The 13,013-nt window shown below is 52.1% G+C and overlaps 1 protein-coding gene across 3 annotated transcripts in view; it reads left to right on the plus strand.

The window, feature by feature from the left end:
• MAMLD1 (mastermind like domain containing 1) overlaps positions 1-7,467 on the plus strand; it is a 117,617-nt gene extending 110,150 nt beyond the window's left edge. For 2 of the 3 annotated variants that reach the window (XM_018044593.1, XM_018044594.1), the window contains 2 exons: positions 4,001-4,085; positions 5,060-5,155. In XM_018044593.1, the coding sequence (XP_017900082.1) occupies positions 4,001-4,041 (41 nt within the window). In that variant the 3' untranslated portion in view covers positions 4,042-4,085; positions 5,060-5,155. Of the gene's footprint in view, positions 1-4,000; positions 4,086-5,059 lie in introns of all 3 variants that reach the window. The other variant, XM_018044592.1, reaches the window with a different exon arrangement.
• The last annotated feature ends 5,546 nt before the right edge of the window (positions 7,468-13,013 follow it).

The following is a 13,013-nucleotide window of genomic DNA, read 5'->3' on the forward strand; positions in this document are numbered from 1 at the left end:
GCACGGAGCCAAGGCCTTCGGAAACAACAGGTATGGCCTGCCTTTGCCTTGGCTTCTGGGGTTCCCTCAGCACTCCCATCTGGAGGCACTCCAGAGAAACTGAGTCACAGGCTCCAAGAGTTAGGAGGGAGAGTTAGGACATGGTGAAGCAGGCCTGCATTCACTGTGGACAGCCTGTGTTGTGTCTGAAGGATGCCTGAGGACAGTGTCAGCCTAAGAGCATCCATGCCGTTCAAACAGGGCTTGGGTAGAAGCATCTTCATGGCCCACAGTTCTGAGAAGTCCCCCTCCAGGGGCATTGTGGGAGCCCCTAGAACTCAGATCTCCATGCAGAATGCTGTCTTCCTGTCATTCCAAAGGAAAAGTCAGAAGAGTCAGTGAGCCATTTCCAAATTTGGCTTCCAAAAGCTACCAAAGAAGGTACTTTTCATAGTGGAGTATTGAACAAAGCAGCCCACACGCTGGAGCTCCTTAACCTTTGAGCCTCTAACACAGAGCTGCGTGTTTTCTGCTACCTGCAGACTGCTCTGTGTGTGGCGCTCTGGGGAGGAGGCAGGAGCGCCCCAATGCTGGAAAAAGAAACCCCACACACAGCCCTTTTTTATCCTCCTTCACCCCCCCTCACTTTGTCCCTTCCCTCCCTCCCTCTCCCTTTCTCTCCCTTCCCCCCTTTCCTCCCTAGACTCCATCCCTCATCTGTCAGAGCTATTCGTTTGGAAGCCCTTCCCAGTCAGAACACACTCCTCCTGGGGATCATGGGCCAAGTCATTTCAGGCTGAATCCACCTGAAGCCCAGGAAGCCAGCGTGGGCATCCATGTAGGGGTCTTGCCAACCCTCTGCCTCTCCCATCCCCCATCCAGTTAACGTGTCCATGGCCTTATGAAGGGGTTGACTCTGTCATGAAACCATGCATGGGCTGCAGTGGAGAGAGGCTGTATCAGGTGCTGCTCGGGGGCTCACAAGAGACCCCCACCCACGGTGGCTGAAGGCTGAGGCCCGCAGGGCGGCCTGGCCCCTGGGTAGCTGTGTGTTGGGTTCTGCTGTGTTGGGAGGCAGTGGGGGGTTCGGGCCAGCCTTGCGCCTGTCTCTTCCACTTATGCCTAGCACACTTGGATGGAGTGCTACACCTCAAGTGAGCCCCAGAGTTTCCTTAGCCTTAGCATGAAGCTTAGAAAAGCAGTCCCAGGACTTCCTGGATCACCATCCTGGCTGAGGCCTCTCTGAGGGTGGTCCCTTGGCCGGATGGAAGGAGGAGCCTGGGCCCACGTTCTTTGGGAGACTTCCTTCCTTCCGGGGACAACATGGGGAAGCACACCTAGGCTCCCAGAGAGCCCAGCTGCCACTGCCCCGTCGGTGTCACCTGTACAGCAATCTCGAGTGCCATGACAACCACCCGCAGTCCTAGGAAAAGCACTGATTGCCTGAGCTCCTCTGTAACCATCCTTCAGAGTGTCCGTCACTAAGCAGCCACTTTCAGCCATCACTTCCTCTGGGTCACTGAAAACATTTGTCATTTCCTGTTTTCTCTATTTTCCAACGATCCTAATTGTCAGTGTCAAAAGGCAACAACTATTTTCTTGGGGCTTATCTTTGGAGCACACTGATTGAGAACAAAGGATGGGGGCCTCTGTCTGCAAAACAAAGGAAGCCGCCTCCTGGGGGGCCTGGAGAGAACGCTCTGGCTGTTCTGCCAGGGACAGGGGCCAGGCGGGGAGCAGAAGGCTGGCGGTGCCCCCCCATGCCCCAGTGGCATGAAGAGGTTCCTGCCTGACAGCAACACCCCCGGATGGCCAGCATCAGCCCTTCTGTTTGGACTTGGAGTTTCTGTGGCCCCGACTAGACTTTCCCTTCAACTCTAGATGTGCCGGATTTTTCTCCTTCCTTGGATGAATGCTGGCCAACATCCCGCTGTCCCTGTAACCCTAACCCTTTAAGAAGCAATTTCTGTCATCTGGCAGATACTGCCCACTTCCTCCACTCTGACCCCTGCCCCAGCGTCGCCTTCACTCTGGTTTCCCAGGCCCTGGGGGTGTCTTCCTCTCTATCTCCTTCCCTTTGGACTCTTGGGCCCATCGTTGTCATTCCCTGCTTTTTCTTGCATCGCCCTCTGTAGCCGCCACCTGCCCCTCTCCCACCCTGTACTACTGTGTCATTTGGTGAACCTAATGGAGCAGTCAGTGGGGATGGAATTAGAGTTGGTGTAGACAGAATTAGAGTTGGTGTAGACAGAGGGCCCAGGAGCCGGTCCCGGAAGCAGCAGGCTAGAGAGATGGAAGCACTGGACCTGCAGCTGGGAGACACTGCACTTACCCAGCCGTGTTGCCTGGAGCACGTCACTGACCCTCTGTGAGCCTCAGCTGTCACATCAGTAAGCTGGGGCTATAGATCTTCTGCCCGGATCTCCTGGCGCAGTAGGAGGGCAACTGGGCAGACCAGAGGTGAGAGCTGCCTTCAGAAATGCCTGCCCACCCTAAGCATCTCAGGCAGAGCCCAGCACTCCCCCCCCAACCCCCATCTCCCCGACTTCCCAGCGGCATGGCCTTGGCGATCTTATGACCCCTGTGATCCTCGGGTCCTGCCCCCGCAACAACGGCATGCTTTAGCAGGAAGAGGGCCGCCCCAGGGGAAGGGAAGCAAGAGCTTGGACAGGAAGCAAGCTAAGGGCAGGATGCTGAAATCGCTCGCCAGGTAGTCCGCCCACTGCCACGTGTTCGTGTTCGTCCTCTGCCTTGGCAGGAACTGAGGCTGGGAACTGCCGCCAGACCTGGGAGCTGGGCACTCTCCCAAGCACCGGCTGTCTGCCCCAGCCCCTTCACACGCCAGCCATCCAAGAGCGGTGAAGCAGGCCACCCGGGCAGCCTGTGTTGTCCGGTCAAGTCTTCTTCTGGCCTCTGCAGGGGTGTGGGGGATGCAATTCCAAAGTAAACTCAGGGAGATGTGCTCCCTGATGGGGCTGCCTTGGATGTTGGCACACGGAGGAGCAGAGAAAGGGAGAGAAATGGCAGTGGGTGAGCAATGGACTGTGAGTCATACCCAGGGCCCAGCCACAGCCTGGCACCAAAGGGCTGAGGGTCTTGGGGCAAGTTATGCCTTCTGCAGGCCCTCAGCTGGCTCTCTGGTGGTGGGCCTCTCGAGGCGCTCCCAGACTTGGGGCTGGGACTGCAGCCCTGAAGCTTGGCTCCTCTCTGTGCCCACCCAGCTTGGAGATGGAGATCAGAAGCCCGTTCCCGTCACCCATGCTGCTTCCCATCAGGAAAGCGAAGGGAAGCTGGGAATGAGTGACTACTCTGGGTGTTGGGCAATGCATCCATGTGAGCAAGTGATCACCCCTGCTTTTCATGCCAGGACCACCCAGAACGAGCCTTGGCCCTTTTCCCCATGACACCCTGGGCACCCACCACCACATAGCCCAAAGGCTGCTCTGCCCCACCCCTGACATCCCCAGTTGGTTCAGCCATTCTTTGCCCACGTGTTTGGGAGCCCAAGCCCCATTGCTTAGTGTCCTCTGGGTGCAGCCAGTTTGGGTCTCCCTGAGACTGGCCTGCCCAAACTCTTGTCAGCACTGCCGATATGGTTTGGTCAAAGCAGAGGAGTGTAGGACTGTCACCTCCCTCCTTCTACATACTCTGCTTCTATTAATGCAGCCTAATGTTACATTTCCTCCTTTGGTGACTGCATCTCACTGCTGCCCTATCCCGAGCAGAAGGACATCGAGAATGCCTAAACCTTTTCTCTCCATGCTCTTGCTGTTTAGCTCTGTGTCTCCGCCCCATCCTATGCTGTCGCAATTGCTTTTTAACTCAGGTGCCGAATCCTACTTGTATCCATACCTGTGGAGTTTTGCTTGGGAGGGTGGGGCATGCATGCGAGTGTCTGTTGGTGTGTTCACTCATGCTTTCTGCTACACCAAAGTCACGTCTTGAGTCTCCACACAGCAACACCAAGGCTAGAATTTATTGGTAGCCCGAATCTAACACTTCTTTTTCATCTTCTACTTAGCAAGAGAAGCAGAGATCAGGTCTTATGGCAATGACCCCTGAACAGCGCAGTTCACGTATCGCCCAACGGATGAGTCAATTTCAAGGTAAACAGTTAAAAGTCCATGTTCTCAAAGGGGTGAGTGGTGGAGATTGTGTGAGGTTGGGGGAGAATTCCCTCCAGCATAAACCATTACTGAGATGATTCTGGAAAGCATTGATGAAAAGAGAGTAGGTCTGTGAAGCACTTCCATGGCACCTTGGTTGGATCTGTCGCATGGAAAGTGTCAGTAGAGTCCCAATTGAAGGCCCAGTCTTAATGACTCTGAAATCACTGTTTGATTGAAGAGATTGACTCAACCATGTAATCAACATTGATTGGCTGAAGATACAGCTGTTAGCCAAACACTACAGATGATCTCTGCCAAACTAGCCTGGGAGACGTGTTAAGCAGTTGTCCCCAGCCAGTAGTGACATTGGGCCAGGATAGGGGTATTCCTGCCTGGGGCTCAGAGGAGGCTGCTTGCCTTCCAATGAGTGTTCAGCATCTTTGTTGTAGCCTGGTGGCGCCATAGCACTATCACTCCTCCATTCTCTTGCAAAACCCCCTTTTCCTTCGGGCCTGATGCCAGCGGAATGCCCCCACCTGTTCAAGCTGGAGTGGCATGTCAGGTGTGCCTTAGCCGCAGGGACCAGGCAGACAAGTTCCAGGCCAATGTCAAGAGGTGGACATCCTTCAGGGGATGGGTGGTACCAAGCTTGTGTACGGATTGTATGGGGTTTATAAAAGCAGGCCCAGACCCCGTTCATGGAGCTTAAAATCTATGGGCATTTTCAGTCCAATGTGATCTACTCTTGGGTGGAGGGGAGCTGTGAGCACAGACCTGGGGGGTCTAGGAGGGCTTCCCCCAAGAACTGCAGTCCAGGCTGAGGGTGGAGGAACAAGGGGAGAGGAGGATGCTCGGTAGGAGCCAAGGGCAGGAGGTGAGAGGTCAGTGCTGGGCCAGTGGCTCCCCGATGGCCACTGCAGCCCAAGTGGAAGACACCTTTGGAACTGACCCCTGCTTCTCTCTTTCGGTAGCCATCCAAGATCAAGTCATCTCTAAGTGTAGCCGGACCAAGGCAAGCTCCCCACCCAGCCAGTGCATGATACCACCCAGAGCTGGGCTCCTTCATAGCAGTCTGAGTTCAGGAATGGCCTCACCCATCAGGCAGCAGAGCCAGGAGATTTTCAGCTTCAGACCCCCGTTTCCCACACCCTCACAATTGGGCCACAACCCCCTGGGCAGCCTCGGCTCCATCTACCAGCACATGGGGATACCCAAGGCTGCGCCTGCAGGAGTGCCCCTGCCTAGATTCTATGCCAGGCCCCTGGGCAGCCAAGCCCTGGGTCCTCACCATCTCAGACAGCCGCATATGTCAGGAATGTCCACCGTACTCCACAGCACTTCCTGGGTGGTGGCAGCAGCATCTCTGCACACCCCAGTCTTGAGGGAGCCATCCCCGAACCAAGCAGCTCATGGCATGCAGCAGCATTATGATAGCAGTGCCATCTTTGCCAAGGCCCTTGTGACAACCTCCCTGGAAGCCCCAGTGTTTCCCTTGCAGCAGGCAGTTGTGTCCCCTAGTCGGGTGGCCCTAGAAGGCAGACCTAGCCAGAAGGTGGGTCCTGCACCCGCCAAGCCCAGCTTCAGCCTGCTAGGCAACAATAGTGTCAGGCAGAGCCCGGTGCAGGGCCCCGTGCCCACACCACATGCCACCAAGTCCCTCCAGAAAAGTATGGTCAGCTTCGGGCCTGAGAGTCCCATCCAGGCCATCGAGCCACCAAGCTCTGTGGCTGCCGCTGCTGCCCCCTCCATCATGGCTGCCGGCCAGTCCCCGGCCAGTCCCTGTGACAGAACAGGGAGCCCATCTGAGTCGTCGTCCCAGTCCCCACTGGACGATCTTATTTCACTTCCTGACTGTTCTGAAGTGGATTTCGACACTTTCATGATGGATTCCACCGAGAGCCCAGATGAAGACTGGATGGGCAACCTGAGGCTGATCAGTGGCACTGTAGAAGACCAGGCTGCTGACAAGGGTGCCAAGGCCCAGAGTGTGGGCCACGTCCCCCAGAATGCTGACAAGCTTTAAATGCCCTAGAAACCTCCACGTGGCCATCACTCTGGGGAGTGATGTGAGTCCATAGCAAATTTACCACTGGCCCCACACAGCCACATGCTTATTGCCTCATTACAATTTGAGGGGCGGCAGCCCACACCCATCCCTCTCTCTACCTGTGACAAAATGGAAATCTGGTGATTTTTCAAGCTACCTGTACATACCTGAAAATTTTGTACATGGTTTTCCTAAACGTTCATGACAGAAGTGTTTATACTGCGTTTTGTGAGTTTGTAATTAAGATGACGGCTTTCGTTTCAACAGAGTTGTTTATTATGCCATTGTCCGTGTGTATTCTACATTGTTCAAATATGCAGACTGTGTTGTTCACTCCAGCCATACCTTATCAAACCAGGTGGCGGAGTTGCTTGCGCTTTTGATGCAGTGGTGGATGTGACCAAGAGATGTTGTGCAAACTGACAAATGCCAAATAGAAACTCACTTGGCCATCTATTCCCGTTTCCACTAAAACTTCTATCGCCCAGTGTGATTCTTAATGTCTTTTGCAAACCTTGCAGCATCTTCTAGCTCTTTCCTGATGAGCCTGTTACAGCACAAGCCATTTTATCATTAAGTAGCCTGCAGAGAAATTATTTGCCAGGAGGTAGAGAGTTCTGGCGGAGAAGGCAATGGCACCCCACTCCAGTACTCTTGCCTGGCAAATCCTATGGATGGAGGAGCCTGGTAGTCTGCAGTCTGTGGGGTCGCAAAGAGTCTGACATGACTGAGCGACTTCCCTTTCACTTTTCACTTTCATGCATTGGAGAAGGAAATGTCAACCCACTCCAGTGTTCTTGCTTGGAGAATCCCAGGGACGGGGGAGCCTGGTGGACTGCCGTCTATGGGGTCACACAGAGTCGGACACGACTGAAGTGACTTAGCAGCAGCAGAAAGTTCTGGATATTTGAGAGAAGCAAAGAGAGTTTGTAAGCTGGGCATCTCTGAGGGTTCTACCCTTTATCACTCAGACAGTTTGTACTACTCTAACAGGCACCTTGCAGGGTGGAGGCAAGATGCTCCTGATTTAAGGCCTTTCAGTATTTGTTCTGATGTAAGGCTCTGTAGTCTGGGGAAAAAAATGAGCCTGTAAACATGAATAGTTGATTTGGGTTTTGTCACTGATGTTTTCTATTTGCAGTTTTCATCACGTATGTTTAAGTGTCTTACAGAAAACCCACACCCACTGTCCTGTAAACTTTTGTCAATGTCCAGACTCTGTGTAATGACATTTTAATTGCTACCTGGTATTTTGCCTCTGCATTTGAAATCTGGCATCTGTTTCAAGCAAGTGTTTTTTTTCTTCGTTCTGTAATAAACAGGAGAAAAGTACCTCTGTGTTTTCATTTTCCCAGGGAGCATTCAGAGTCTACAAACCCGTGTCAGTTAAGCCTGCTGGTGTCTTTGGTTCTTTCTGATGGTGCTCCCTGTCTTGGGATGCTTGGGCACTGACAGGAGAGGGGCAAGAAGTTTGTGTAGCCTGCACTGAGATCCTTTCACATCACAGCATAGAAGCACATCCTTTATGGTGTAGGCCGCTAAGATGACTGACTGCACTGGGGGCAGGGGGCAGGGGGAGGCTTGCGTTGAGAAGCTAGTTCTCCACCACCACTCTCTTTCCACTGAGAGGGAGACAGCCAATTTAAGATCCAATGTCTCTCACGTAAGGGGTTACCCACAAAGGGTGGCTGGAGGTTGCAGGGGCCTGGAGACTGAAATTCCATCACTTCACACAGAGATCCAGGAAAACCCTGGTGAAGGCATGGTCCCGGGAGAAAATGGTCTTCCCACCCTTCCCCTCTCTGTCCCTTGTCCTTCCTTCAAGGTCTAAACTAAGGGCAACCCTGATATTCCTGAGCACTACAGACGGTAGAGCCTGGTGGTCTGGGATGTTGGGCCAACGGGACATAGGGGGTGTGCCGCCATCTTGCCCCCTTCAAGCTCGGTGCCCCGTTTCTGGGCCCCGCTTCTCCCGACCCATCAGTCCTGATCTGCTGCCCAATCCCCGCTTGGCCTCCTCCTCTCCCCACCCTCCCCACCAGCAGTTGCCGGCAGCATCTTGGCTGCAGGCTGTTTCCAATTTAAACTGCATGAAAACAAGTGCTCTTTTCACCTCACACTAGGGCAAACCACTCACAGCAAGAAAGTGGCTTCTACAGAGTTTCACTGAAATGTGGCCCCATTTTGAAGCAGATCCTAAAGAGATGGGACCTGTGCCTCTCCCACAAGGTGCCAAGACTTGGTGCATAGGTGGCAGAGGTTGCATATGGAACCACATCTCCCCAAAGGCAGCGAGGAAGCTAGTTGGGGACCCCTTTGCACACACTATGTGCTGTAAAAGTGCAGCTGAAGCACCAGCTGTGATCATATGTAACCAAAATTGAATACACACATTTAGCCCCATAACTGGCAGGGAGAAGACCTACTCATCGTCAAGGTATAGGATGTTCCAACAGAATGACTTTGGGGGCTGAGGAATGCAGGTACAATGCCGCAGGCCTGTCCTGTCCTGTCCAGTGGAGCCTAAAATGCTCTAAGAAGCATCTAAGGAGATGCCCCCACACGCCACTCAATGGCTGTTACTGGGGGCAAAAATCCACAGGGGTAGAGGCAGACCTCCCTAGTCTGTGGGCCAAAGGGATGGTGGAAGCAGTCAGGGGCCCAAAGCCCCAGTGGTTGACCCACCTGCTCACACAGCCCCTCCTGCTTCCTGCAGAGCACTCCTCGTAGATCTGGGGAATGGGAACGTTCTGTGAGTGTCCCGCAGCTCCAAACATGACTCCATGTCAGGGGCTTGGCCTCTGTTCCCCTTGTGTTAACTCAAGTGCCCCAGTGGTGCCAGGCCCCAGGCAGGCCCCAGCTGCCCTTCAGGGCCTGACTGGGGCATTTGGGCCCATCTCTCTTGTCCCCTATCCTCAGTGGGCTCAGGGGTAGCAGGACTCACCTGCCCAGAAACTGTTGCTCACAGCCAACCAGTTGAGGTGCTGAAGGCCAGCTAGTGCAGCAGAGCCTCCTCAGCTATGCCAGCCTTCAGAGTCCCAAAATAAAAGCTGAGCTTGGCCTCCTGAGCTGAGTTAACTTCCCATCCCAATCACATATTGATCTCAAGGCTGAGCCAAAGTGGACAGCACCCCCCAGCACTTCCTGCCACCTGACCCTGCTTGGCCTCACTGGCCCCAGCAGGCCCTTCCAGCCTGTTCCTCCTAGCAGTGGTTGTCCCAGGCTACCCCTGCCCAGAGATGGCAGCTCCCACCATTGTGCCATCACTCAGCTTCCCTCTCTCCTGTACCCCTGCACCGTCAGCCTCTTTGCTGGATTCTTCCCAAGGGAGTTGAACTGGGCCATATGCAAAGGTCTTCACCTATCTCAGCCCATCCAGCTGCAGCTCTGATGTCCTGCCACTCCTCCCCTGACTCTTGTCAGCCCAGAGCTATCTGACCCCTGTCCTGCTCCTTCCCAAGTAGACTGGCTGCCCAAAGGGCCAACTCCTGGCCATAAACCCAATGGAAGCTTCTCGGTCCTTCCAGAACAGCACTGCCCCTTGGCTCCTGGGAGTCCCCTGGGATGCTTCTTCCCCTATGAGGTCCATTTTCTCTTGTTGCTTCCTCTCACCTGCAAGGCCTTCTTCCCTTGCTCTCTTTCCTCCAGTTTCTACCCTGGGAGACAAACAGGTTCCTGAGCCTGCATCTAGCCTCCAAGCATCTCAGAATATTGACAGCCCAGCCGCAAAGAGCATGGTGTGTCTGGGCAACAAAGAATGAAAGCGTTTAGACGCTGCTCAATGACCCCCACAAGGAAGGTTCGCCCTGAACCTGCTTCAGACAGCAGCTTTGGTTGGAGGCCCCTGGCCTGTGCAGGTCCTTCACTGGGAGGGCCAGGAGGACCTTGCAGGTGGGGCCTGAGGTCTCCCCACGGGTACACGAAGACCTGCAGTCACCAGTGGGGAGGTGCTCTCTACACACCCTGTCCCATCACCCTGCTCTTCAGCTCTGAGGCCAGTCCTGGGGGAAATGCCAGAGGTTGCCAGAGAGTTATGTGAGACCCCAAGGCCTCCATCCTCCCTTAAAGCAGGCTCCAGCCCCTTGAAGGTCCATTTCTCATCAGTGCCCCTTCAGTCTGGAAAGTCAGGGGATCTGGAAGTGGACACGGACTTTGGGAGAAGCACAGGCCATTGGCCATTCCATGATTCAACAAGCATGCTTGTGCCAGGCACCAGCGGGTAGACAGACATGGTCCCCAGCCTAATGGAGTAAACCAGGGAGTGCATCTGTCAAGGTCATGCACAGGAATAGTACCAGGAGTAGATTACGAGTGTGTGTGTGTGTGTGTGTGTGTGTGTGTGTGTGTGTGTGTGTGTGTGTGTGTGTTCTCCAAAGAAACAAAACCAATAGGAGATTGATTTACCATAAAGAATCAGCCTACACACTTACGGAGGCTGAGAAGTCTCGTGGTCTCTGCTCTGGGGCCCCAGGAAAGCCTGTGGTGTCGTTCCTAAGACCGGAGAACCAAGGGAGCCAATGGTGTAAATCCTAGTCTGAGGTCTGAAGTCCACAGGACAAGCTATCAGGGTGTCCAGCTATCAGGCTGCAAACTCGGGCAGGAGCTGGGACTGCAATCCACAGACTGAATTTTCTCTTCCTCAGGACAACTTCAGCTTTGTCCTGAAGGCCTTTCAGTGTGGCTGAAGCCACACTATTCAGGATATTCTCTTTTACTTCACATCAGCTGACAGTAGATGTTCACCACATTTCCACAGTACTTTCACATCAGTATTTGATTAAATAACTGGCCCATGTAGCCTAGCCAGGTTGACAGGGGGACAGATGATTGACACATTAGCAAAGACAATCACAACAAGTTGCATTAACATCTATAAAGGAAACACAAAAGGGGCAGAGAGTGAGAGACCCCAGTGTGATGGGGCTGGTGGGGACACTCAGGAAAGAGTGATTTTACTCTCAGGGAATGAAATCTGAGCTGAGATGAAAGGATGAGAGGGAACAAGGATGAGAGGGAAAGAGCTTGGGCAAGAATGTTCCCAGAAGAGGAAAGAGCACATACCAATTTGGGGAGGAAGGGGGAAAAAGTCAGTGGTTAGGGCCCAGTGAGCTAGGCGGGGAGGGAGGAGTTGGGGTCCCAAGGTGGACAGGACCCTGGAGTCTGTCTTGATTCCACAAGGGAAGCCTTGGGTCATGCCAGTACCTCCACTCCGGCTGGAGGATAGACTCCAAAAAGAACGGGGGTGGCTGGTGTTGAGGGCCTGCTTCTCCCTAAGGACTTCCCCTGGATATCTCCAATTCTGAAGGTCTAAGGTGAACTTCTCAGGATCCCTGCAAGCTCGGGAAGCCTTCTGCTCAGTGGAAAGTGGCCATCACACCCTGCTAAGGGCCTCAAATCCACTTGGTATTCAAGTCCAGATCTGGGAGTCATCCACGATGTTTGTCTTTCTCTCGTCCTTTCCATATCCTGGAAAGATGGGATTTCTCCCCTACGCCCATCTGCAAAATCTCTGTGATCACAATAAAAACCCCAGCAGGATTCCTTTCTGGAACATGACACAGTGATTCAAAGCGACTCATCTAGTAGTTCAACAAGACAAGAATTGCCAGGAAACTTCTAAATAAGAAGATTCCAGAAAGGGTTCTAGCACTATCAGATATTAAAATGTATCACGAAGCTACTATATTTTAAACAGTGTGGCTCTGGCATAGGAAAAGACAGATGAGTCAGTGGAAAGGAAATAGATAAAAGTATATATGGGAATTAAGACAATAGCAAAGTGGCGTTTCAGATCAGCAAGGGAGACTCAATACACAGTGCTGGAAAAACTGACTGGCCATCTGCACAGTAAATCTGGATCTTCTATCTCCCTCCTGACATCAAGATAAATTCAGATTCAAAGATTAAAATAGAGAAAAGAACCCATAAAAGCACTATAAGAAAACAAGGGTGGGTATTTTCATAATATCAGTGTAGATCAAGCTCCTCCTATCAGGACATGAAATCCAGAAGCCATAAAGGAAAATTTTATAAAATTGTCCACACAGAATTTTGAAACTTGCATACAGAAAAAACACCATGAAAGTCAGAAGATAAATGACAAATTTAGGAAAATAAAAGGTTTGGAATGCCTGACAGACAAAAGGTGATTTACTTAATATTTACAAATAAAAGTAGTAGACTGTCTCCGACAAGAATTTCATAACAATATCATTCACAGTAGTCAAAAACTGCAAGCAACCCAGATGTCTATCAATAGAAGAAGGGATAAAAGCAACTCCACTGTATCCATGCAATGCAATACCAGCATCAACACAGAGGGATACTCCTTGGACACTTGTCAAATGCATTATGCTGCCAGAAAGAAGTCAGACTCAAAAAACACAGGTACTGTATAATTCCATTTATACAAAGTTAAAATAGATAAAAGTCATCAGAAGTGGAGAAAATCAGAACAATGGGACCCTCACAGCAAGTATGGGGATTGACTGAAAAGGGGGACAAGGAGACTTTCTGGAATGATGGTCAATTTTCTATCCTGCTAAGGATGTGGGTAACACATGTGTATGCATTGCCAAAACTCAGAGAATGGTTTGCTGAAGATCAGGACATCTTGCTGTTAAAAACATATTGCCTAAAATAGAAAAATCTTAAACAAATATTGAACTCTAGTTAATGATCTGCTGGAGTGCTTAGGGGTGAAGTTTACTCATATCTGCAACTGACTTTGAAAGACATTTTAAAAAGATGCTTGATGGGTGGATAAAGGGATGGGTAGAGAGACAGAGAGGTGTGATCAGGCAAGTAGAAAAATGTGTTAATCGTAGACTCTAGGAGGTGGGTCTGTAGGGATTTGATATACATTTCTTCAAACTTTT

This window comes from Capra hircus, unplaced genomic scaffold (genome assembly GCF_001704415.2).
Source record: "Capra hircus breed San Clemente unplaced genomic scaffold, ASM170441v1, whole genome shotgun sequence".
NCBI lineage: Eukaryota > Metazoa > Chordata > Mammalia > Artiodactyla > Bovidae > Capra > Capra hircus.